The 27490-nt window shown below is 39.5% G+C and overlaps 2 protein-coding genes across 2 annotated transcripts in view; both read left to right on the forward strand.

Annotated features, from left to right (window-relative positions):
- Window positions 1-20382, forward strand: part of smtnl (smoothelin, like) — a 32241-nt gene extending 11859 nt beyond the window's left edge. The window contains exons 3-9 of the mRNA XM_029446598.1: window positions 10412-10493; window positions 12401-12655; window positions 13287-13347; window positions 13438-13584; window positions 13695-13818; window positions 17336-17487; window positions 19668-20382. Of these exons, the coding sequence (XP_029302458.1) occupies window positions 10412-10493; window positions 12401-12655; window positions 13287-13347; window positions 13438-13584; window positions 13695-13818; window positions 17336-17487; window positions 19668-19794 (948 nt within the window). The 3' untranslated portion in view covers window positions 19795-20382. The remainder of the gene's footprint in view (window positions 1-10411; window positions 10494-12400; window positions 12656-13286; window positions 13348-13437; window positions 13585-13694; window positions 13819-17335; window positions 17488-19667) is intronic.
- Window positions 20383-21922: 1540 nt separating this feature from the next.
- On the forward strand, window positions 21923-24194 carry sebox (SEBOX homeobox). The gene is made up of 3 exons (XM_029446580.1): window positions 21923-22025; window positions 22624-22832; window positions 23508-24194. The coding sequence occupies exons 1-3, from the start codon at window positions 21923-21925 to the stop codon at window positions 24192-24194; spliced, it is 999 nt and encodes a 332-aa protein (XP_029302440.1).
- Window positions 24195-27490: the final 3296 nt, after the last annotated feature.

Here is a 27490-nt window from a genome sequence, read left to right on the forward strand (position 1 = left end):
TCTAGTGGCCGCAGTCATTATGACGGCAGTAAAGCAGGAAGTCAGGTGACGTAGTGTAAAGAGCAGCAAAGGGAGGGAGTGAACAGATACAAACACAGAACTTTTACCCATGAGACTGCTGTTTTAAAAGTGTCCTGTGTAAAACCAACTTGTGTGCGAAACTGACTTATTTTAAGTTACGTACACAACGTAACATACTTAACTTACATCTCGTATGTAAAGTATTTAAGATACATAGGTGAGGTCTATCAGCAATTCTCTGAAAATTAGGAAAAGGGATGAAGTATTACAATAAATTGCATTGTCAGTTATATTTCGACTGAAAAGTATTTTGTCCAGGATTACATTTGTTTTTGATGTATCACAAACACGTTTCTAATCATAAACCAGGAAGGTGTGCGCTGAGAAAGGAGGTCGAGGTCAAACAAACACAGGACTTTCACCCAGGAGAATTTGTTCAGTAATCGTAGTTGTTATAGATCTAAAGAGACAAACCGACCCACTGACATCCCCATCCATTGTCTCTGCCACCAGTGAAGCAAGAACTGTCTGTACCTCTCACATAAACTGAGAGTACAACAGATTGTTATATACCCCAAAAGCACCACAAAAGCACAAATACACTCTTGGTTGCAGTTTGCAGAGAAGCACACATGAAATCATGTCTTAACACTTGAGACTGTAACCTGCATTCAGTGGTACTGTGTTTATGAAGAGAACTGTTCTCTGCACAGTGGCTCTCACCTGCAATTAGGTTTTTATATCCTCTCAGTTCAAAGGCTGTGCATATTTCCACTCTCATCCCAAAGTGGTATTCCCTGCGATTTTTCTAGCAGAGAAATTGCAGGCTGCGTGAATGTATTTGAAGAACAGGTGGTGTGTCTTTCTTCCACTGAGAGGATTCCTCTGTAGACTCCAAAAAGGAAATTACAGAGCAAGAGACCTCTGTCACTAACTGTTTCCTCTGATAGCTGAGGACAACCCAGCTGATATCTCTACAGTAGCTGTGCTTCTTACTCCATATGTTACATCTGCACCTGCATTTGTCTTTTGTGCTTTTTTATCTATCCTATTAATGCAAAGTCCCAGTGATGAATGTCAGTTTACAAGCTTTGTAATAATTCATAATATGTAGCAGACTGTGAGTCCTGTACCTTCATTCAGCCATGTTATTGTTGTCAGCACAAACACTTCATTGTGGGATAATGCTAATAACTGCTGTGAATCTTGTCCATTTGTTTCGCAAACTAAAATCAGTATTAAAGTTAGGGACCCGTAACGGTGAGTGTGTCTTTGTGTGACAGACTTGCTTAAATCCAGCCTGAAGGTAAAAAGTTCCTCAAACAACAAGTGAAGATTGCTACATAACAGAATTGGCAAAGTATTACTGGGACTGCCCCTGACCAACTTGGAAATGGCCATGGTCGAACCATACACCCCAGCGCGTTCACTTCGCTCTACGTCGACCAATCAGCTCGCCACTCCCTCACTGCGAGTGGGACCCAGATTTCCCTCAAACAAAACCTGCCTGTTTGCTATCCTGGCTCCAAAATAGTGGAACGACCTCCCCATTGATGTCAGGACAGCAGACAGTCTTCACACCTTCCGTCGCAGACTGAAAACTCACCTGTTTTGACTGTACCTCGGCGAATGAAGAAAACTAAATAACTGTACTTTGTATGTTGCACTTGTATTGGTTTGGCTTATTTATAGCTAATAGTTGAATTTGTATTCTATTGTTTCTGTATGTTGCACTTATGTAGCACTTCAAACTGGCTTATTTGAAGACAGTGTTCACTTATACGATTGTACCTATTTGAAGCGATTGTACTTACAAGATTCTTGCTGTTCGGAGTTGTATCTCCATGATTGTTTGCACTTTTTGTACGTCACTTTCGTCAAAAGTGTCAGCTAAATGAACTGTTATGTAATGTAAAATGGAGGAATCAAATCAACTTTTTATTGTCACACATGTACACAGCATTTAGGGTTAAGGATAACAGGCTTTCAGACAAAAGGGATTTCAGTTCAATTGGACATTTTTCGGACTATTGTGGTTTCAGAATAATGGGCTGTCGGAACAATGGCAAGGCACCAGCATTACCGGTGGGTAGAGGATGTTAAATGACTTAGTTCATGTTAAAAAAATATACATTTAGGGAAATATGTTTATCTGCTTTCTTTTGTTGAGAAGATTGATACCGCTCTCATATCTCCACGTTAAATATGAAGCAAGCCAGCTGGTGATGAGCTTAGCATTGACACTGGGACAAAGCTAATGTTTGCTCGTAATTAGTTACAGCATGTAAGTCATTATATAACCACAACTTGCTGTGTTTACATGAGTGTGTAGGGATTAAATAAACTACCTATAACCAGAAATGTGTAGCTAAAATATTGCACTCAATTAAAAGTACTGTAACTTGGTAAAGACAAGTTATCATCAAAATAACTACTTAGTTAGAGTACAAAAGTAACCATGATGCTTTATTAAACTTAACCAAGTAGCTTTGTTGCATTCGAGTAATGTTTTGGTTCAACTGTGAGCATAATTTGCCCTCTACTTTTCTGTCTCCCTTCATCAGGCTACATGAAGGACCATGACTACTAAAGTGTCTAACAGTCACAAAGACACACACAGTTAGCTCAAATATTTACATTGTGACAAAGCAGGAGTAAGAAGACTGTGCATCTTGTTTCATTTCAAATGCAAATGCACAAAATGTGCTGAAGTACAAATCCAACACAACTTTCTAAGTGCACTGCGTTTCCCAGCAGACTACAATGTACCCTCGTCAAATTGTCACCCTCCAGCAGTCAACTCGTCCAGTCCACATCTCACCCCCATCCTACAGAGTCTTTATTAAGGTGTCAGTGATGAAGGTGCCTCTGACAGCCAAGCATTATCCTCCGACTACACACTCACCCAGCACCGTCATACCTCCTCCTGTTTGAATAGACGTCTTTCTCAGGGCACGTTGTCCAAAAGCAAACACACAATATTGTCTATCTGCAAATATTCTGGTATATGCCTACATTTTTTTGGCAGTACATGTCCAAACTTCTATTGAGTTAACACTGGAAGAAGAATGGGAATTATCTTTAGTTACCTCCGCCACGGAGGTTATGTTTTTGGTTTGTTTGTCAGTTTGTCGGTAGGATTACGGAAAAACTATAGGTCCGATTTTCATAAAGCTTGGTGAAAGGGTGGAGCATTGGCCAAGGAAGAACCCATTCAACTTTGGAGCAGGTCAGATACACACATTATTTTTCACTTATGCAAATGGCCTTGGGAGGGAACATGTAAAATATTGATCATACATGTAAATACTATAAAATACCAATAGTTGGAAAGTTGGCTAACAGCTGTTTAGGACACATTTTGATTCATCCTTTCCTGTTTGGTAAGGAAATAAAATGATGGTAATATGTCTGTGGGGATAGGACATGTTGACCTCAGTGTGACTACACATGAAGTACAGTAGGTGTTCGATGCTCAGTAAAGATAGCAAACAATTAGCATGATCAAATTTATTTTCATTCCTCAGTTTCCTCTTCATCTTATTCCTTCACCTCCGTCTCGGCTCACATGCACACCGAAGGCTTTTACACATTTCATGGTCTGTTTTAATAATTTTGTCCAAACATTTTATAGTTCCAATGATGCACTCAAAGGGAGGAAGGTATTGGTTGTTCCCTGAAGAAAGAAAAGGGAGCTTTTGTCTGCTTGCACTTCTGTCTCTCCATTATCAACTTTACTTTTTGGAAATCAGGGAGAAATTAGACGTATGACCGGGTCCCCCGGGTGATACTGTGGGAGGTGCTGCAGGAGTATGGGGTGAGGGGGTCACTTCTGAGGGCCATCCAATCCCTGTACGCCCAAAGCGAGAAGTTGTGTTCAGATACTCGGCAGTAAGTCGGACTCGTTCCCAGTGAATGTTGGCCTCAGCCAGGGCTGCGCTTTATCACCAATCCTGTTCGTGATTTTCATGGACAGGATATCGAGGCGTAGTCGTGGAGGAGAGGGGTTGCAGTTCGGTGGCCTGAGGATCTCATCGCTGCTCTTTGTAGATGAAGTGGTCCTGATGGCGTCATCGGTCTGTGACCTTCAACAGTCACTGGATCGGTTCGCAGCCGAGTGTGAAGCAGTTGAGATGAGGATCAGCACCTCCAAATCTGAGGCCATGGCTCTCAGCAGGAAACCGGTGGATTGCCTACTCCGGGTAGGGAACCCAAGTATACCATTACCCCAAGTGAAGGAGTTCAAGTACCTAGGGGTCTTGTTTGCGAGTGAGGGAATGATGGAGCGAGAGATTGGCTGGAGAATCGGAGCAGCGGGGGCGGTACTGCAGTCGCTTCACTGCACCGTTGTGACAAAAAGAGAGCTGAGCCAGAAGCTAAAGCTCTCAATCTACCGGTCGATATTCGTTCCTACCCTCACCTATGTTCATGAAAGAACGGCCAAAGGCCAAAATGTGTTTTCTCAGACGGGTGGCTGGCGTTTTAGAGATAGGGTGAGAAGCTCAGCCATCCGTGAGAGACTCGGAGTAGAGTCTGCTCCTTTATGTTGAAAGGAGCCAGTTGAGGTGGTTCGGGCATCTAGTAAGGATGCCACCTGGGCTCCTCCCTAGAGAGGTGTTCCAGGCACGTCCAGCTGGGAGGAGACCCCGGGGAAGACCCAGGACTCAGTGGAGAGATTATATCTCCTCACTGGCCTGGGAACGCCTCGGGATCCCCCAGTCGGAGCTGGAGGATGTGGCCCGGAGAAGGGAAGATTGGGGTTTCTTACTGGAGCTGCTGCCGCGACCCGACCCCGGATAAGCGGTAGACGATGGATGGATGGATGGATGGATGGATGGATGGATGGATGGATGGATGGATGGAGGGAGAAATTAGGATGAAACTAAATGTTTGTCCATCCAGGCTCCCCTTCAGTACACAGATCAGTCTGGTCTATTTTAGTGTTGTCTTTCTACTTTTAGCCACTGTCTTTCTACTTTTAGCCACTTATCAGTAGGCAGCAAAGACTGTAGTGCACATGTGTATGCCAATAAAGAGAAATGTGACTTGAAGTGTAATACTGACTGATATGGGTTTGTGAAGCTGCCACCAGCTGAGAGGTTGAGGTGATGATATCTTTAAATTTGATTACCAATGTACAAGGATACAGAATCTCATCCAGACTTTGACCCTTGGCATGTGTATATTTTTTGTCATTAGACAAAAATATGACTGATCCCATTTTTAAGGTGCCCTGCAAGCATTTCTGTATGAAGTGTCAAAATACAGTGCTGCCGGAAAAACCCAGGAATGAGTCAGCATTTTTGCACTTCCGGTTTTTATTGTGGTGTTAATTTGTGAAGGTTATGCTGAACAAAACGTGTAAGTATCATAAACCTTTGTTTACCACAGAGATTCTTTTCAGAAAAAATCCAATGGAAAATGTGGACAAGTAATAACTATTTATCCTGTGGGGAACATGAATGTCTCAATTAAATTTGTCTTGGGAAATACTCTTCAGACTTGAGTCAAATGATGTTTATGGAGAAAATAATTCATTTCACTTAGAGTGTCTTTAGGTTCACTTTTCACCAAAGAAGCTGGCATTTAAATGGGATATTATCTCAATAAGTTTTGATCTAAACTATGTAAGGCTACATAGACTTTGTGTAACTTGGAAAAATCGAAACTCTGTCACATTTGTCCTGTTGTGTAATAGTGCACACCATTTCTTTAAGACAAACGGATACAGATAGCAGTTACTATGGACATTGAGTCACTTTGGAGCAGCTGTACAGTATATTCACACAGGTTTTCATTGCTGGTGAAGACGTATATATCCAGACCTACTCAATGGATAAATATTTGCTGTGTAGCAGCAATATTGACCTCCGGTAGAACATTGCACTTGAGAGCTTCCTGGCTACGATATAAGATCAGAGGTTGCAGAGGTTACAGATTCAAATGCTGTTTCTGATCAATTGGAGACACTGTCTGGCTGACATCCATATTTTAATAAAAGGTGATAATCCTCAAAAGAGTAAATTAGTCTATCAACTGCAATTTAAAAAAAGATCCCTGGCATACTTTTCTTTATAGACTGTTTCACAGATGAAAACATTTTTTTAAAAATTTAGACAAATATTATCCTGGCAAAACCTTGTCATTAACACACAGAGAAAACTATTGAGATCAGACGTAGAAAATTGATCACTGAAAAGAAAGATATTTTCCCTTGCCTCTCAGGGCTTCTGTAAAGTGCAGAATAAATCCAACAGATATCAGTTGATGTTTGTGTGCATACTCATGAGGTTCTTATGCCAAAATGTTTGTGTACTTGTGTTTGTTTAACCACATGCATGCACAGATATGATAGGTGCAGCATGTCCTCAGGTCCCTGGTCAATAATGTGCTATGTTAAGTGTTGAGCACCAGTGTGTTCTGCCAGTAAAAAAGACCTCGAGATACCAAAGAGTTTACAGGAACCTCAGCAGCTCCACTATCACGTTTCCCCCTCTGACCCAGTGTGGACGTCTGATGATCTGAGTACTTAAGCCGGGAAAGCTCCCCTCCCCAAAAGCCAGACATTCTGCAATTTGCCTCCCTCCTCCTGCTGGATAGCCAGCTGTTTCCACCTCACTACCCCGTCTCTACCTCATTTCCCATCAGGCAATATACAACTGCGCTCCTCTGCCTTCCTCACCTTTTTCATATATAATGTCCTCACTTTTTCTCTTATTCCCTTCCAGGTGTGTCACCCCCACTCTTTATGAAATGACAACCTCCTACACACACTCTCTTCTTGCTTTGCTTTTACACACACACACACACACACACACACACACACACACACACACACACACACACACACACACACACACACACACACACACACACACACACACACACACACTCACACACACACACACACAGCCCACAAGCATTCCTATATGGTGAGCTCAGCCAAATACAGACACATTTACACACTCCCAGCCATTTCCTCAAGTAAGCACAGCATGCAATCTCACATCAAGAGCAGCATATTGTTCTTATATGTGTGTCTGCATGTATGTGTGAGACAGGAGGGGATGCAGTAGTGGTTTTAGGTTTCAGTCTTGCTAGAGACTTTATCTTTTTCATGGCAAAAATGTATTGTATTGTAATTCTTAACAGGTTGATTCACACAAATTCCCAAACTTCTTCCTGGTAGCCAAACCTTACCTGTAGTGGTATTTAGCTTTTATCTGTAGAGGGTTTGAGGTATTTGTCTCTGACCTTTTGTGCTTCCAACCAAAACCAATGGAGGTAAATGAAAATGTATTTGTGATGTTCATGGCATCAAGAAATAACATTTAACATCTCCATGGATAATCCATCACTGTTAACACTTCATTCATATCTTCTTTAATAGAAAGTAGATCCAAAGTAAACTGTTCACAATGAGGTCTGTGCATTAGCAAAGGTTAACTCAACATCTCTGGAAATAAATGTTTTTGTTGCTATAATTTATTTAAGCTGTGAGCACCACAAATGAAAAAAATATTAGTAATAATAGTATAATAATTAGTATTAACAGTATAGTAATAGTATCAATAGTATTTGGATTAGAGGCAGAATTTAAAATGAATGACTAAATACTGCTAAAGGGAGTTTTTGTTAATTGGATCAATCATCTGTTTGTATTATGGGATTATTAAAAACACTGTGATGCCAAATCACTTTGCAATCCAAGCAATATAAATGCTTCACTTATTACAACATGTCACCTCCCCTCCCCTCAACTCTTAACAAGGCTCTATGTAATGGAGGCAAACAAAGCCTTCAATATATACTTAAAGCTCAAAATCAACATTATTAAATTATCAATCGATGAAATGACTAAGAATAATGTGAAAGGGGTTGCTTGTAGTGATGAACCTACAGAGAATTACTATCTATTATTATGCAGAATTACGAAGCATCTTTAAGCTAATTGTTTTGGTTTACTGTTTTCGTTCAGCCTCAGCGCTCTCATCAGGGTTGTTTCCAGCAGCAGCTGGTTTCAGGGAATCAGCTCTGATCAAGTCACTGTATGCGACACATCCAGCACCAAACAGCAGACAGTTAGCTGGTGAGGATCATGGAATATTTTCCTCAGGAGGCCAAGACAAAAACTTAAATTCATCTAGTGCAGCGGTCTCCAACCTTTTTTGCGACACGGACCGGTTTCATGTAAGAAAATATCTTCACGGACCGGCCTTCAAAGTGTGTGTGTGGGGGGGGCGTGGGGATAAATATGACGGAATAAAACGATACGGCCGGTATTAAAACAAATATAAAGTGCATAAAAAAACTCACCATTACGCTGAATTAGTGTGATTCCTGAGCTTGTGTCTCTGCTACGAGCCGGTCCTAATATAGGGGGATACATTCTTCACCAATAGTAAAAGGTTTCTTCTCTTAGCGACACGGTTAGTCACTAAGTATGACGCTCTCAGTGCACTCGCATGTGTTGATGTGGTGACCATCAGTAATTGTTTATGTCCTTCTTGTTCATGTTTTTTTTCTTTAAAGAAACTCCCAGGGCTTTTACTGCCGGGTGCCAGCGAAGCCGCTATGAAGGCTTCGTTGCCTCATGTGCGAGCCTGTATATTATGCAGAGCAGCACATGAGAATCACCTGTAGTGGTAAACACGTATTTTAAGTAGTACATCTGATATTGTCCTTTAAATGTCTCCTCATTGGGTCTTTTCCCTTTTCCAAAAAAACTCTTTAAGACGTTTGTTTTCCTCTCATTGTTGCTTGTGGGCTTAATTTTTTTAAGTAAAGTATCACGTGACAGACGAGCGTCTTGACATGTGTCAAGAGACACACACGCACAGACGGATGTATCCGGTGATTTTTCAAAATAAAACCTCTTTCAAAATAAAATATTTTTTTATTCAATCTTTCTGTGCGGCCCGGTACCAAATGACCCGCGGACCGGTGGTTGGGGACCACTGATCTAGTGGACACAAACACGACTGAACAGTATTAAACAGACTCAAGAATTTGTTGCCACAATGCATTTGATTGAAAAGACACCATTTTACTTTCCCTCACTTTCAACCAATTGCAAATGAATGTGAGTAGTTTGGAATGTTTTCCTGTTGTACATCCTCTCTCCGCTCATATAGTGGTTTCTGACAGCAGAGTCAAGCTGAGCAGATGCTGCTTCCAAACACGCTGATGTGATGTAAACACAGAACTGATGCATCAGATGCACCGGGGTGAAATAATGTCCTCGTCAAACACAGAGCTGAGGATAAGGGTGCAACACGTCTCCGGGACGCTTTCAGGCTCTGTGAGAACAACAAAGATATAATGTGACATGTGGTTTAATTCTGACCTTGAGAAAACGTGCAAAGCTATCAGCGCTGGCCTATTGACCCGAGTAGTGTTGTTCTGTGCCAAAGGGGCCGACTATCAACACACTGAGCTCCATCTATATGTCTGACTGGGCCACATGGAAAGTGACAGCTTGACCCACAACATATGTGGGCCAGCAGCACCATGTTAAGAGTTTGAGATAGAAGTATCTGCTCAGGATAGTGATACGCTGTTTCCATGTAGCTGATTGTGTTTGGAGAGGGAAAAGTGCCAACGCTGCAGGTCTGCACTGATCACAGAGACAGGAAATCGACAAAGTCACAGAGACTTCAACATGCAAACTCAAGAGACTGATGATGTTCGACATTAAAACTTGATCTCAATCGCTTTAGCAGTCAAGCTGCCAGAGCACTGGATAGATTTGAGTGTGTCAGTGACAGTGGTGCCTGATTTAAAGAGTAATCAAGTCTTATCACAGGAGGGGAGGCTGACACACAGAACACCCCGGTGCAACTCACGCCTACAACCAGCTTATTTATCCAGCCGACTTTGAAGTGCGTCTGGTTGTGTCATGCCTCGCCAATCTGTTTGTTTGTTTTGTTTTGTGTGAAGTTGTGTCAAAAAAGCCCATATGTTAGAGAAAAGTCCTGAACCTGAAAAGAGTGAGAGTGGTCCAACAATGACTCAATGAGCATCGGACATCTGGATTAATTTTTTTGTTCAAACCAGAGGAACATGATGCCCTGACTCTTTGTCTGTGATCCAAACACAACTAATTGGTTTATGACAGAACTCATAACGAGTACAATTGTGGTAAAAAACAAAATGTTTTAATACGGTGGGCAATCAATTTATCAACACCACAATTATTCATTCACGTGGTGCTTATTAAATATCTGGCTTTAACAACTAATTTCCCAGCTTGTTCTCTGTTTTTGAAGTAAAAAACTCCACCAACAGACCTCTTACTGGTCGCTAGTGAAGGTCAAATATGACTTAATGCGCTTTTAAAGCAATGAAGGGTGCCCTGTGCTGGTTTTCACCATGATTCTATGTGTTTCAGAGTATTGAGCGAGAGGAGCCATTAGAAGTGGACCCCGCCCCAACACATGCTGGACTTGAAAATGGACACGCTGCTACCACAGGTAACCACGTCACCCACTGAAGGTCATGGTTAGTACGACTCAGCCTATGAAAGAGCTTTGTGAAGTCTGAGAAAACAACCCTGATGATGTCATAAGGGATTGTGGTTAAGTAAGGTTTTTGCTGCATGATTCGTACCAGGGACTGAAAGTCAGAGTGTCTTAGCTTCTGCTCCTTCCACGTTGACTATTCTTTATATAATATGTCTATTGCGAGTCCTCCATCTTTATGAAAGTTCAATACCTAACTGAGGAGAGAAACTATATATTTGTGTAGCACATTAGTGGCGTTTTAGTCTGATTGAATTCTTATAAATGCATGATATTGAAGAGGTTGCCTGTAACAAGGATTCAAAGATGATTTATTATCAATCTGCATCACATGGTTGCACAACGAAACGCAGTTGTAACTGATTTATACTGCACAAGATAATCATGTCAAAACAAAACAAAACAGTAGTTCATTCCTCTAGTGCATTTCTTTCATTTGCATCAGGAAGAATGTAAACAGCAGCAACAAAAAAATGGTAAATTCTCCGGGCAGATAATAACGTTAAAATTACAAATTCAACACCAGGTAAACACTGTCCATCAACTTTGACTATGTTTGCATCATGAATGTAAACACAGAGCAAGCCTCCTCTCATCCCAGAGTCCTGTGCACCGTCCCGCAGTCCGCAATAGCTGATCCATTATGCCACGATGGAGAGCCAGGTCTCTGTAAAGATGTACACACAACAGTCTCCAACGCTGCTGGCAGTCTTATTTCACATTGGACATCAGCCTGGAGAGGACTGGGTAGTGGAATATCCTTAGGTTCTAGCTGGGTTAGCTTAGCTCTCATCTCCTCCCTCTCCTCCTGGTTGTCCGGCTGGTCTAGCTGGGTGGTCTAAACATGCTGTTGGCAGTGATCGTCTCAAGGTCTCCTTCACTTTGTTCAATCCCCACGCTTGGTTCTCCAGGTGTATCTCTGTGCTACACATGCTCCAGTAAAGACAACAATTAAAACAAGATGTAGCGACATGCCCTGCATCTACAAGACCTCCGTGTATTTCTGAGGCTTTTTCCTCACGATCATCATAGCTGCAAACAATAAATTAGTTTTTCTTGTTTGCATACAGTTGGAATTAAGCAATTCAGAGACTGTGCTTATGATGGGTATCTTATAATAGTTAGTGGGACTATCTGAATTTGAAGCATAAGCTGAAAAAAATCAGTTGAGTTAGATAAAACTGCATTTATTGATATTTGACCACTCAGATCATCAGAACTAGTTTGAAACACAAGACTGACATATAATAACCTTATAAAGTTGATGTGGCAGGTTGCTTATTTACACATCCAGTTGATAAGCAGCAACATTAGCATTAATTTTGAATTGTCTTTGTGTTTACCTGATAAGTAACTAAGTAGTTCTAATATTTACTCCCCTTTTATCTCTGTTTTGGTCTCTACCGCTTCATGGGGGAAATGTTTTAGCTCTTTACTACTTAATACTCCACTATGTTCACCAGCTAGTCTCTAACCTTGTCTGTCTGCCATTTGGTGCTGGGCAGTTTTTACTGAAAACAGCTGTTTTTGTGGCCTGGAAGTCCAAAACAATGAGATGAAAAAAGATTAAATGAGAGAGCTGAGGGAGAGTCTGGTGATCATTTTTCTATGGGTGTGTTACTATAGCTGCCTTCACGTGATCAGCGTTCTGCGCTGCCATTGTTTTCCGCTGACCTTTCAAAGAGCAACCAATGAGATAACAGCTGCTGAACATTTCCTATCAGCTTGTGAGCATTAGACATAATTCCCTTTTACATTATGCATAATTGTTTGAGCCATTGTTTGTATAAAAAATATTGATTTATGCAGCTTTAAGAACTTTCATCAACGTGATCATTTACATGTTTTTATCCAACCAGAACATTCAGAGTTGGCACACGGAAAAATCTCTCCACCCAATGACTTCCCACATGAGCACACAGCCCCTGTCGCCATGAGGATGCCCCACCTCCCCATCACCGCGACAACCAAGACGGCAGAAATGAAGGGGCCCGACTCTCCCAGCAGCCCTGCCGGCTCTTGTTCTTCCCCAGTCTCTGAGGCCTCATCTACCAGCCAATCTGCTGCAAGCACCAACCAGACCCAACCAATAGAGGAGTCTCCAATTCAACCAGGTGGCTCACGGTCTCAATTCTAACTCAGCTTGTCAAGATATATTTATTTTTTCTTAAATTTTCAGGTAATAGATAATGATTTAGTAAAGCACATTACAATTCCCCAAACTACCAAAGTTGCAAAGTTCGATCGAACTCATCACACCTCAGACGCCACCACTTGCCGTGTATTGTGCCTGCAGTGAATTATCTAATCAAATTATACTTAGCAATTGGATCTAGCAATAAAAACAAATATTCACGATTTTAGCCCAGAATCACCATATTATATATCTGGACTTTGAAGAGACATTGACGTAAATTGGGCCTATTCAGAAGAAAACAACGTACTGATTTGGATGAGGTGATAGCCTTTGTGCATCAGGAACTACAACGCGATAGACAGATGAAGGATATTGCCATCTGCACTGTTATGCCGTCGTAGTTTTTTCCCAACATGACAGCACCATAATATACTTACAACTGTCAATTTCCTTTTCCTGTGTTGCTGTTAGTATCTTCTACATGGACCCCCACAACTACCAAAGCCCTGGGATCTCCCCGTCTGCTCACCTGCTCACAGACACACGTGCTATCCTGTTAGAGACTACAACATCATGGATATGATTTACTGACTTTTTGTCTTTTGCAGAGAAAGCTAATTCAACCCCAGCGAAGTCTGTCACCTACTCAGGGCTTTTGCAGCATGACAGGTGAGTGAAAGGTGACTCAAGAAGGACATCTTTTAGGATAGGTAAAATGTGTTTTGCTTTGTCTGACCCTTCTTTGCTCCCGTCCTGCAGAGATGGTGATGCAAGCAGTGACAGATCCTCCGGGCAGGTCGGAGAGAGGAGGCGGGAGCTGGTGAGGTCTCAGACTCTGCCGCGTAACATTGGTGCTCAGGCTCGTAGATCCATCTTTGAAAGACTCGACTCTGAAGCCAGTAAGAGGTAAATGCAATGTAATGCTGCATTTGGGTCACATGGAAAATTACGGTAGATAGTTTCCTAAACATTGAAACTCTCTCATATAACCTTGCCCTGCTTCTGCTTATGTACAGTCGCCCCAAACCAGTGGACTCGAAACCCAAACTAAAGCGGTCTCAGAGTTTTGGTGTATCCAGCGCCAGCAGCATCAAGCAGATCCTTCTTGAGTGGTGCAGATCCAAGACCATAGGCTATCAGGTAAAACTATAGACTGCATATAAGAAGTGGACAGAGCCAATCACAAGGTAGCCCCGCCCTAAAGCATACGCTGCTTTATCGTCTATTTTCCTCTAAATGGAACCATAATTTACTAAATGAACATCATGGTGTATTGGAGAAGACTTGAAACTACAGATTGAGACCATAAACCTGTTAGGAAATGTTTACTGAGGTAACAAATCAAGTGAGAAGTAAGAAGTCATTTTCTCATAGACTTCTATACAATCTGACGTTGTTTTACATCTTTAACCATAGTTGCACGGTTCTCCTTTAATGATTTGATCATAATAAATATTCATATATGTGTCTGATCACATGTTAATGTTAATTATTCCTCACAATAATTATTAACAATGATTTATGGTAGGAAATTTAAACATGCAAAATTATTTATTTATGTTCTCAATCTATTTCAACATTTGAAAGTCAGAGTTATCGCATCTCTGATATTGACAGTTTTGTATGAATCACACCGGTTATATTTTAGTACAAAGTATCACTTCTGTAACATTTTATACAAAGTCATTAACTGTCACATCTTCAAATCATATCCTGTTTGTACAAACACTAACTTTGTAACATCGGAGAGAGAGGAGGTCACATCGGAACCTTTCTTCTCGTCTTAGAACAGTGTTTTCAATAACATCATTGCACCTTTCAAGACCTCTCCGTCCGATAAGGCTTTCTTGTTCTTTATTTAAAATGTGCAGCTCTAAATGAAGCTTTGTGTGACATACACACTTTTCTTTCACTGTTGTAAAAAATAATTCTTCCTCTCAATCATTGTGAAAATAATTTGTTTTCTTTCGCTTTTCTGCCATGTTTAGCGTAAAAAACGCACCTAGCGCCCCATCGTAGCTTCTCCCGTAGCTTGTCTTAGCTAAAAGGGAAATGGCGATTTAGTTTACAGGGTCAGAGTTCATATAAATAAAACATTTTTGTTTTTTAAATTCTATATTCAATAATAGTGTTATTGATATAAAAAAAAAACTAAAAACAGCAAAACAATTAAATACAAATTTTAGACAGAGCTTCATGGTGACTAGTGCTATTTTTGGAACATGATCTGCGGGCGACCAACTGCACCGCGTTGGCTACGCCTGGTATAGCTGGTAGGTATGAGCTGTAAAACACAATAGGAACATAGCACCAAGTGTTACCAAGTTCAGCTTCAAATTTCAGATAAAAGGGATTAAAAATTAACATATTACACAGGTTTTTCTAAGAGTAACACCAGGCGTTCACAAGCTGTGCATTTGGAGATATTATAATATTTATTGATAAAAAGGCCATAAATAACTATTATATACCCAATATTCCCTGTCAGTAGTAATGACACAAAGTAAGTGAAGTATAAACAACATTTTTTTAAATATTTTTGTGTTTATTTTGTATTTTGTAATTAATTAATACTATTATGAAAAAAATGTGTAAAAGTAAAACCAAGCGTGTCACATGTCTAAAGCTCCAGCAGTTCATTGGCTACACGATACGAGAGTCACCGGGAGACTGGACTGGTCGCCGGCGGGCCGTCCACCCGTTAAGTGGTTAAGGCACTTCTGCATTGGTTTCACTTTTCAGACCTGGACGTTGCCCCTTGGGTAAAACACCAATTACAAACTTTGCAGACACAATTTGACTCCGGCAATGTTATCAAGTCCTCCTGTTATCCATGTTTAGCCTATTTAGAGCCATATTTTCTAACATTTGGTCTATATTATAAGTTGCTTTTAGGCGCCACACAAGTTCAAAGCTTGCCTGTTAAGCTCATTTGCTACAAATTGCACAAATATTACATTACTGCTGACCACTTTCCAAAGCAGATCTAGTTAATCACATTTTTCCTACCTCCCAGTAGGTCACTGAGATCATTTTTATTTCACTATAGAATCAACTGGCAAAGACTTGAGATAGGTCATCCGGTGTGTCTGGGTATATGATTGTCAAAATGATGTTGTTACACAGTAATGTTGTGGAAACTGATGCTGTCTTCATGTGCTGTGGGGAAGTTTGAATGTTTGATCTCTGATGTCGGCAGCAGATAAGCAGCAGCATTGTTACAGCAATGCAAGAAGCTAATAAATCCGTGTTATCCTTTCCAAGACGTTTTCCAGCTGGTAGTCTTTTGGGTTTTGACTTTCTGGCAACATGAATGTAATGCTGTTCCTTAACCTCAGACAAGAGAACTTCCTATCAGCACATGGACACACATTATGCATATACATGTACTACATTCATGCTTACAATCAGTTTATTCATTTGCAATTGAATAATTATATGTATCATTTACATAATTTTATTTTATATTTAATGTTTGTTATATTTTATACCTTATTGTAACTTGCACTATTTAATGTTTTGTTTTTACTTGCTTGATCTTATTTTTCTTTTCTTTTTGAGCATTGTTGATGGGAGCCTTAAGACTTTCACTGCCAACAACTTCTTCTCAACTGTCAACTGTTGTGCATATGATAAACAAATAATTTGAACTTGCTTCAGGTCCTTATGCTAAGCTAGGCTAATTGCCTCTCGGTCGCAGGTCCTTACTTATTGGACGACAAGAAAGCAAATAAGCGTGTTTCCCATAATGTTGAGCTGTTCCCTAAACAGTGCACACTATCATACATTATATATTATAAACAAGGTAGAAAAACACTCAGAAAGATTTAAGATAGCCAGCATTATTGAACATTTGACACAATTTGTTGTAAATGGGCTCAACATGTAAAGTTTCCCGGATGGTCCTCTAGTTTGAGATGAGATATAAAAGTAATCTGCTTTAAATGACCCCAACCCTTGTCTGTTTTTCATATAACTTTAACTTGTTAGCACACAGTGCCGTGCTAATATGCTAATTATTGTATTGTGTGTGTGTGTGTGTGTGTGTGTGTGTGTGTGTGTGTGTGTGTGTGTGTGTGTGTTTTGGAGGATAAGAGTTAGGTAGTTTCATGGTGGAGAACACCAACACATTGCTGCACTCTGGTACCCTTTTCTTCACAGCAGCCTGTGCCAGCTGCTCCATGTGGCTTTGGTTACAGTCAAGCCAGGCAAAGCCAAGACTCTTATTAACTGGGAACACACACACACACACACACACACACACACACACACACACACACACACACACACACACACACACACAGAGATGTTCATCCGATGACTGGATATGTTGCATTTTATTTCAAAACAAACTCCAGACTAATAAAGCGCAGCCTTTGAAATGACATGATTTCAAAAGCATGTAACACCAAAAGCAGGAGAGCAGATGAAAGTGGAGGAAAGAGGGGGAAGTCTGTTTTGCCCATCAGAACTATAGGATAGACAGCGAATGGTTTTATGAAGCTACAATGCCAGTCAGTTTTACAAGTCATGCTTTTTTACCTCTTTTAATCCTTCAGCTCTCGTTGCTTTCTTCCATGAAGGTCTGCGATGACACTAAGTCACTCACTGCCAGCCATATCATCACCAAATCTGCTTTTTCTCTGCTTCTCTGTAGAACATTGAAATCCAGAACTTCTCGTCCAGCTGGAGCGATGGGATGGCTTTCTGCGCTTTGGTCCACTCCTTCTTCCCCACTGAGTTCGACTACAACTCTCTGTCGCCCGTCAACCGCAAACACAACTTTGAACTGGCCTTTGGAAGTGCAGAGTGAGTGATGACAATATCAGAAGAGCTTTTTATAAGTGATTCTGATACAATGGATATGAGGCAGTTTAATTAAGACATATTCATTGTAGAATTGATCATGCTTAAGGGTTAGCATGAAGAGCTAGCATTAGAACATGGTGAGAACATTTTGATCATATGTGACACATTGCTGTTTCGGCTTTCAACAATAACTAGACATAACCGTAGACTGTAAAATACAAACAAAACGGTAAAAAAAAACAGGCTGCCAGAATCTCAACATAATGATTATGGTATAACTTTTTCTTTTTCGGTAAAAGGATATTAGTACTGCTCATTTTACGGTTATGTTTGGAGTTTCATTCCATATTTTACTGTATAAATATGAATGTTTGACCATATAATTAGCATGAAAATACCATAGTGAAGTTCAGGAATTAAATATTGGCTAATTTGCAGTGCATGTTTCCTTTTGTTTATTTTCCTTTCCTTTGAATGCTGGGAAATACTTAGCAATACAGTCTTAGCCAGGACGTGGTTAGCCTAGCTTAGCATAACGACTGAAAACAGGGAGGAACAACTATCTTAACTTTGCTTAAAAGTGAAAACAGTGAAACAGGTACCAACGTCGCCTAAGTTCAGTAATAACACATAACATATCATTTGTTTAATTCAGTACTCAGAAATGACAGCTTGCTGTTGTAGAGAGTTACCTGCTGTTTCCCAGAGTCTTGTTGTCACAGCCTGTCTCTACACTGAGGCCTGTGCTCACCTCTCTGGCCACCTTAAAACCATATATTTTATTTGAACAGTTCTATTCTATTTGTTTTTACACTGACTGATTTTGGAGAAAGCCAGGCAAACGGTTTCCCCTGCTTTCATTCTTTAAGTGGAGCTAGCCACATCCAGGCTGCAGCTCCATACTTAACAAGCTCATCTAACTCTCGGAAAGAAAGCATTTCCCAAACTGAACTATTCCTCTCTGAACTCATTGGTCTCATTATGTGAGATCTACTTCAGAATCCCGCATTTGTTAGGAAAGAGAAAGTTGTGGTTTGTGAATTTTGCTGAATCAGCTTTAAAGTTTTTATTTTCCTTAACTGCATCAACAATTACCTTCTTAACTTTATTGTGGCTGCATGCCTCTTGAAGGGTTTGCTTTTTTGCTTTTGTTGCCCACACATTTTAAATGGTAATATTCATGTCTTTTCTTTGACAAGTTTGGTGAAAGGTGTGCTGACTCTATGGTCTATTGTTTCCACAGACAGATATTGTATGTCAGGGCTTAAAGACTGCCACATTTAAGATTGTGTTATTCTATGGCTGATAACGCTGCTGCAGAATTAATCTGATTTGACTGAAAAACAATAGTCACTTGCTCACAGAATCAATCCTTCATATATAGTGGCAGCTTTACATTTGACCTCCTAAAGGGATCACAGAGCAGAGACTTAGAGGACTATAATGTAGATCAGTTAGTACAAGAAGTGTCATACTTTAACACCTCAAAACATGTTTGTTAGGATGTAAAGGAAAGGTCTGTATTTCCATCAGCACCATACAAGACACAATAGGAGATGCAGATTATGGCTTAGACTGTAAATTTGCTTAGGATGATATCTGCTTTTTCTAATCTTGATATAGTTCAGTCATTGTGATCACCTGGAGCTAAAATGATTACTCAATAGAAAATTAATCAGCAGCCATTTTGATAATTGACTAATTGTTTGAAGTCATTTTTCAAGCAAAAATACCAAACATTTTCCGGTTCCAGCCGGAAATGTGAGGATTTGCTGCTTTTGTCTGTTTATGTGGATTTATGAGTGCCATGAAAAATAACAAATCTATAAAAAAATAACAAAATAAAGATGGAAATATAAATAGGAATAAATAAAATCATAAATAAGTACTTTAAAAATGTTTTGAAATATAAAGAAAAATACATAAAATAAAAAACTAATGTTAAAATACAAATAACTAAATATAAAATTAAAATAAGTATGAAAAAATAATTAATTTTCACATTTATTTATGTAGTCTCTCTACATATTTTTTTATTCATTCATTTATTTATTTATATAAATATATATATATATATATATATATATATTTATTTTAATGTAATTTAGTTATTTCTATCCCTTTATTTTATTTATTATTTCCTTATTCCTTCTGACTTGAGTTTCTTTGTCTGTCTCCAGAGAGAATGCCGGCTGCGACCGGCTGATCGAGGTGGACGACATGATGATCATGGGTCGTAAACCAGACCCCATGTGTGTCTTCACCTATGTCCAGTCCCTCTACAACCACCTGCGCAAATTTGAGTAAAGCTCAAAGCAGAACATCTACATTTTCGCGCTAATCTCTTTTTAGACTCAGCCTTTTTCGACGTCTTCTTCATCCTTTGAGCTGAGTGCAGATCCACAGCTGGCGTGATGGGAGCACTTTGAAAAGACTACACTGTCCCCTGGCGGTGGATTAGTGAACATTACTCCACATGCTGGAAAAGTGCTCACAGCTCACTTCACAGATGCTCAGTGGACATTGACTCATGTGGATAATACCGTGTGTATGTGTGTGTCCTGTGATGAAGATGAATTTACAGACAAATGTCAGGGTTGGCTTGTCAACGGAAGTTTATTTTATATGTATGTGATGTGTGTGTAGTTGAGATGTATTGGACAAAGAGTGCAACTATTGCTGTGTTTTTATTATCACCATTCGTGTTTGAAAGTGATTGTCCATATTAATCTTTGATATTGCACCAGATGAATGTTTCACAAGTGTAACTGTATACCTAAACTGTTTGTGATGATGCGGAGCACACGCTGGGGCAAAATATCTCATGAAATAAAATGATATGTTGCTGACTGATATTTACATCCACATATGCTGTGATATTGAGTTATTGAGATGATGGTGAGATGTGGAAAATTAAATCAATAAATGTTACAGTTTGACACCTAAATGTGTACATTGTGTACCTTACTGGGCATCAAAGAGATAAGTTTCTGCATTGTAATAAAAGAAAGGAAAATCCCAAAACACCTAAATACATATAATAAAAAAATTAAAATATAAATTATAATAATAATATATATATTAAAAATGTTATGTCTTGATTAATTTTAGGAGCTGGAACTTCCATCTCCTTCAATCTGGATTATTTTGGTAACATCTGATTTATTATAACCTACACCTACACCCATACCCACAAGTTTCAATCAGAAGTCAGATGCATAAGTCTAAATGAAAAGCTAAAATAGACAGATAGAATATATATACACATATATGTATATAGGCTTTAAACAAAGGCGTCAATGTGTCAGAAACAGAAGAATATGAAGATGTGGCATCATGCAGATTACATCTTTCTTTATCATTTGAACTAAAACACTCTTAATGGATAATCGCTTCTACTTCTGTCTGAACAATCTATTTTAAATGTTAACAGAAAATAAGCCTGCATGTATCTAATTTGGTCTCATTATTAAATGTATATTCAAAGGTCACATACAGTAGCTCAACTTGTTTCATATAACAGGTATCACAGTACATGAATGTTCAAAGTAACGCAGATTACTCCATCATGCATGGATTATTGAAGTTATAGGAATCAAGTGTCATTACCTCACATCACTGGGCTGTTTCCACTCCACTAGATTACATTTAACCTACTTGGAAACTTTTGTGGAATAATTCGATGGCCAGTAACCTGTAGCGAGTAGGCTACATATTTGGTAAATCTGACAGACAAAGTAAAACAATATATATATATATATATATATATATATATATATATATATATATATATATATATATATATATATACATACATATATTTTTTTATTTATTCTTTTTGTGTGATCACATCTTTTTAATTTTACGAGTTACATTGTAATTGCGATTCCATAATACATTTCATTTCATTAAAATGTCTACAGGTATTCCAATTGATTCTTATTATACTTACAACTTCAGCATTTGGTCGATTTGATAAAACACTTTTAATGAGGCATATTTTCACATAAGGTTAATGACGCCACCACACCAACCTGCTGCTGTTACAAACCACATTTCTGTTGACAATATGAAGCTAATTCATTGTCTAAATATATAACAATATATTTCTGGAATTAGTGCTCTTTTCCCTGACCTTTTATCTGTTATTAAAAACGATACACATCTTTATTGAACGTTAGACCGACGGTAACGTCGCTTCCCCCAAACTCTTCAAAAACAGACAGTTTAATGCAGTTCAATGCAGGCAGAAATAATGCAGTGCGGCATGAAAACAAGTGTGGCCGGTTCTCTCACATGGGGATTAGAGGCAGAGGTGAACAACACCTGCATTTGCTGGGTGGTGCTGGGTGGTGCTGGGTGTGGGGTGTCCGATCTGAGGGGGGTATAAGAGTCGGTCCCTCCTCCCCAGCTGCCAGCAGCTCTGTGTGGAGGGATGGCTCTGTTCATGGACTCAGACTTCTCTTTACTCAAGGAGAACCAGCACAAAGACGCGATGGACTTTAAAGCGTTCTTTGGAGAACCGGATCACTGTAAAGGTGAGTGCAATATCATTAAATCACCTTCTCCATCTCGATTAATGTCACGTTCTGCTTCCTGTAATCTTTTTCACTTGAGAAGCCGCAATAAATGTAAATGAATCATGGTATTCAATTCAACTACCATGGAACTCGTTTACATGAAAATAATTCAATCAATAAGACATTTTAATGGGAAAAAGATGGCAGTTACAAAAACCACAGCAGAAATGAGAAAGACATAATTATAATCTAAATGGAGTCTAAATCTAAACGTTTGTGTTAAAAGCCAATAAAAACATCGAACAAAACCTCCTACATTTAGCAAAACAGACACTACCAGCCTATATGCAAAAAGAGCAACTAATTCAAATTGTTTCAAGATTTATTTGTCAAATTAAAAACTAAACTGTAACTTTCGTTTCAATTTCGTTTCGTATTGGCCTACAGAAACTTGGCTCGTTTCGACCTTTAAATTAATTAATTATTAAATAAATCTAAATTAAAAATGTTCCTTTTAAATTTTCATTCTTATTTATTTTTATTTTATTGTTTTATTCATGTATATTTATTTGATTGTATTTTAATTGTGTCACTTCCCTTTTGATTTTATTCTAAGATGCCCGCAGTGAGAGCGCCGTGTCCTCCCCGGAGCCGGACAGACCCGCCGTCAGTTTGATGGAGGGCCAGAGGAAAAGGAAGAGGACCATCTTCAGCCGAGCCCAGCTGTCCGAGCTGGAGCAGGCCTTCGCTGTGACTCCCTACCCGGACATCACCCTGAGGGAGAGGCTGGCCGCGCACACACACCTGCCGGAGAGCAAGATACAGGTGAGTCTGCTGCTTAGAGGTCACATACAACTATACACAACTACTAACACTATATTATAGGTCATTGTTGTAACAAACTAGCTCTGGTTAGGGTGATGAAATTTACTAAATGTAATGTTTCAAGCATTGCATTTAAACTAATTTAAGAAGTATTCAGATGTTTTATTTAAGTAAAATTATCAAAAGCCTTCTACATACAAATACTCTGTTACAAGTAAAAGTCCTGCATTCAAAATCGTATTCAAGTAAAAAATACAAAGGTTTTTAATAAACTTAAAGTAGCCAAAAGAAAGTAAAAGTTTTGGTTATGCAGAATGGCCCATTTCATAGTCTATCATATTACGGACTTAAAATGATTGATGCATAAATGTGTTCATCACTTCAATGTTGCAGCTGGTAAAGGAGGAGCTTTTTTAAATGATTGAACATACTGCTTGACATCTTAATCTATAATAATAATATACTGTACAGCCTAATTTATTAAATTATTTGTTTTTTGTATTAATAATCTAAATCTGCGTATGAATGAAGAGTAACAAGTACAAAATAAGTATAAAGTTGCTTAAAATGGAAATACTCAAGTAAAGTACAAGTACCTTGAAATTGTGCTTGAGACTAGTACTTGACTACTAGTTACTATGACCTAGACATTTCAAGTCTTTGTATTTTCTACAGGTGTGGTTCCAGAACAGAAGAGCTCGAAGTATCAAGACTGTGAGACTCCCCAAGTCCACCAAGCCTGCCCTGGGAGGTGGAGCTGACCCCTCCCCTGGGCCTGTCACCTCTGCTTTCCTCGCCTCAACAACCCTGGCTGACATATTCAGGCCGGAGCAGAGCTTCTCCTGTGAGGACGTCCCGCAAAAGTATTCCGACTGGATCCAAATCTACAGCAACCCCGTATCATCGCCGCCACCTTGCTCATCTCTCCACCAGCAGCCCACGCTGGCCTCCAAACCTTCAGAGTCTCGTCTCTGGGAGGAGGAGCACCACCAGCGGCAGCGCCTGGGACCGGCACTCCCCGCTTTCCTTCCTGGATCTTTTCCTCAGCCCGTCAGCAGGCAGCCTCACCACTCGGTGTCTGGACGCTCCTACCAGTCCTTCAGGAACTTCAAACCCCAGACTATAGCTCCATCTGCTCATCAGGCCATGTACGCAGGCAGCGCTGCAGGTGGAGCTCACACCTCTGTAGACCAGGTGGTCCCTTCGCACCCTCAGCCTGTATACTGGGAGGTAACTCAGGGCCAAGGACACCACCACCCGCACCACCATCACCACCAACAAATGGGACAACAGACCTCCATGGGCTACATCTCAGACCTGATCTACAATGCTGCTATAGTCACCAATTTTCTGGAGTTCTGATCAGTCTGGATGTGGAGCATGAACAATAAATAAATGTGACAAATATTAATACTGGATAAGTATTCTGTTTGACTCCTTTATATTTCCTGTTACAACACCTCCTGTTTACATCTGTCCGTGTGTTTGTTCCTCAAACATCTATGTTGTAGAGAGTTGTTTTCATGTTGTTGTTGTTGTTGTTGTTGTTGTTGTTGTTGTTGTTGTTGTTGTTGTAGTGTGTTTCAGTCATTTTTAAATGTGTTAGGCATTGATTTGATTGATTGATTTTAACATTTCTTTCTCAGTTTTCACAACAAAAGTTTCAAAGTATGTTTCAATGCAAATAGAAAAAGGGCTTGCTAAATTCTTACCTTTAGACACAAATGGCTGTCATTGTTGCTCAGCAGTCAGAATACAGACGGCTCAGTGCTTATTCCTGCGTGTACACATCACTCCATCAACATGTGTTTACAAGCACTTCTTATCATTTATTAGCGGGCGACCAGCATTACAACATAATTGCGAATGACTTAACAACTTCTGCATTACCTGACACATGTATCAAAGTGGTGATATTTATAAAAATAAATGTTTTGATTTCTGTCAAATGTTGTCATGTGCAGTTGTCTGCAGTTTAACGTTAATGCCATGCTCCAACACGTGGTTAAAGTTGCAAATTGAAACAGAACTACTTGGTTACGTTCAGTAAAAGATCATGGTTTAGGTTCATATAAGTATGTTTGTTACGTAATGTAATTGAGAATGGAGTTTCGATGTATGGGAACGTCATTTTTAGGAGCCCATGCTGCCATGCTTTCATTACAGTAGCACTGTAGCTTTAGATTACACTTGTGGGTGAAACACAGACGTTTGATGTCTCGAATAAAACACACGTTGGTCAATGCAGCGCAGAACAATCAGAATCATTTAATCGAATAGAAGATGTACTAAAGTTTAAAATAAGACTTTACACTATCAACTGTACAATATATTAACAACAACACAGCATATCTGGTAAAGAAATGTTTTATTTAATTTGTATTCCATATTATTTTAAATACTCACTTTTTGCTGAAATTGCACTTTTTTCCCCGTCATGTCTATTTGTAGAGTATTGAGGAAATGATGGTGTTTTGATGAGACTTGGCTTGTTTGACAGCAGCTTTATTGTAAAATGCAACAATGATTCAAATTCAGTGATGAACATACACAGTGTTGTAATGCCCTGAGAAATGTACTGTAATGTAATATCTCATTTGATCTGTGTGCGATGTTGCCCATACGGAGGCCAACATGAAGAGCTTTGTGTTCGCAGTTTTGCAAATTGAAACTCTTGTTGTGGAAACTAACCCAAAAGCAACTGTAAAATGTCAAGAGTTGTGCATATATACATTCAGGACTACCAGTTCCAGTGTGTTTCTCCTTTCCTTTTGATTTATTTTAAATAAATAAAGTAGTAATGCAAGGATTCAGCCACCCACCAACTTGTCACAGTGGGATCCCTGGATGTACTCGACATGGATTCTTCTCACAGATGCCAGCTCCTGTTTTCCTGCTCTAAGCCGGTCGGTGGCATGTTTAATGCTGCGACCCCACAAGCATTATCTTTCAAAACATCCTGATTAAAACAATTCCTTGTGGTAAGATACCATGACAGGAATAATTATTTTCTATGTCAAAATATTTTTTTTCATATTTCTCTGTACTGTAAGTACCAGGAGGGTTAGACGGATGGAGGGGGAAAAATGAAAAATAAGAAGTAAATTAAAGCCAGAGCTCAAGCTCTATCAGCTTACAGGCTCTGTAATTCTGCCTGGATTTAAGTTTAGAAATATTACATGAGAAGTATAATACAGAGGCAAATATGACAGACAGTAGCGCACACTGTTTGTCCAGCACTGGACAGACATCTCTGCATATCATAATCATCTTTCATACCAAATAATCTTTCAATAAACCTTTAATCCGGGTGTCAAATCTCAGATTTTATGAAGATACTTCTTTTAACTCCAGATGTAGTTACATCTTTTAATCTTTTCACTGATATAACAGGACTTGATCAGAGGAGGATGGGAAAGTTTACAACAAAATATGATTTCATATCTAGAGAAGGGATCAGAGAAAACAGGTCGACTGTGTGGCATGAAATAAGATACATGGTGTTATTGTCCCGAGGATGGTAAGTCTTCTGTACATCTGGGGTTCAGTAATCGTTTGTTTTTTTAAGTATCTGTTGGCTCTATAATTCACTGCAAAGCAGATACAGTAAGCACAGATCAGAAGACAATTATTAGCACATCTGTCAGGTGGAGATGGATGATAAAATAATTCAACAACAGTTCAGTAAACACTATTAGTAAGTGATGCCACAGCTGGTGGGTTATTCAGAAGAGTTCAAACTAGGGCAACTACAGTGTAAAATAAAACTAACAATTTGACAAAATCCCTCGAGCTTTCAACCCCCAAGATAAGAATGAACTGCCATCGTAGTGGGGCTGTTATTAATACTGTTCATTATTATATTATTATATGATGCAAAACATAAACACTTTATAATTATAGCTTAAAAGGGACAGTTCACCCCAAAATCAAAAATACACATTTCCCCTCTTACCTGTAGAGCTCTTTATCAATCTATGTGTTTTGGTGAGAGATGCTGAGTGTTGGAGATATCGGCCGTAGAGACGTCGGCCTTCTCTACATTATAATGAACTGGCTGCTCAAAGCTCCAAAAAAATACTTTTGAAAAACTCAACAGCAATGTCTCTTTCCAGAAATCATGACTCAGTTACTGAAGATAATCCACACACCTTGTTCAAATCAAATCAAATTTATTTGTACAGCCCAATATCACAAATGATACATTTGTCTCAGTGTGCTTTACAGACTGTACAGGATACGACACAATCTGTCCTTAGACCCTCGCATCGCACAAGGAAAAACTTCCTAAAAGAAACCCCATAATTAAAGGGGGAAAATGGAAGAAACCTCAGGGAGAGACTGAGGAGGGATCCCTCTCCCAGGACGGACAGACGTGCAATAGATGTCGTATGTACAGGATAAACAACATAGTACAAATACAACATTTGACAGAAATTATGTTGTGTTGAAAAAGAGAAAGTTTGGATGAATCCAGGAAAATGTCAAAACAGCTTCCCGGTGTCCAGCAGGACCAGGTCAGCAGGCGCAGCCACGATTCCTGATCCTGACGTAAACTTTATCAGTGGCAACCTTGTTGTGAGCAGGTCCATGTAGGAACTATTTTCTTTCTACCATGCATCTACTCATGGACCAGAGGCTCTCCTGAACTCACCGCC

Source organism: Cottoperca gobio, chromosome 13 (genome assembly GCF_900634415.1).
Source record: "Cottoperca gobio chromosome 13, fCotGob3.1, whole genome shotgun sequence".
NCBI classification, from domain to species: domain Eukaryota; kingdom Metazoa; phylum Chordata; class Actinopteri; order Perciformes; family Bovichtidae; genus Cottoperca; species Cottoperca gobio.

Excerpts from the sequence above, each read along its gene's own strand:
- sebox (XM_029446580.1), top strand. The coding sequence starts at position 21,923 with ATGGCTCTGTTCATGGACTCAGACTTCTCTTTACTCAAGGAGAACCAG. Across the intron at positions 22,026-22,623 it reads AGAACCGGATCACTGTAAAG|ATGCCCGCAGTGAGAGCGCC; the intron begins GTGAGTGCAATA and ends TTTTATTCTAAG. Across the intron at positions 22,833-23,507 it reads TGCCGGAGAGCAAGATACAG|GTGTGGTTCCAGAACAGAAG; the intron begins GTGAGTCTGCTG and ends TATTTTCTACAG.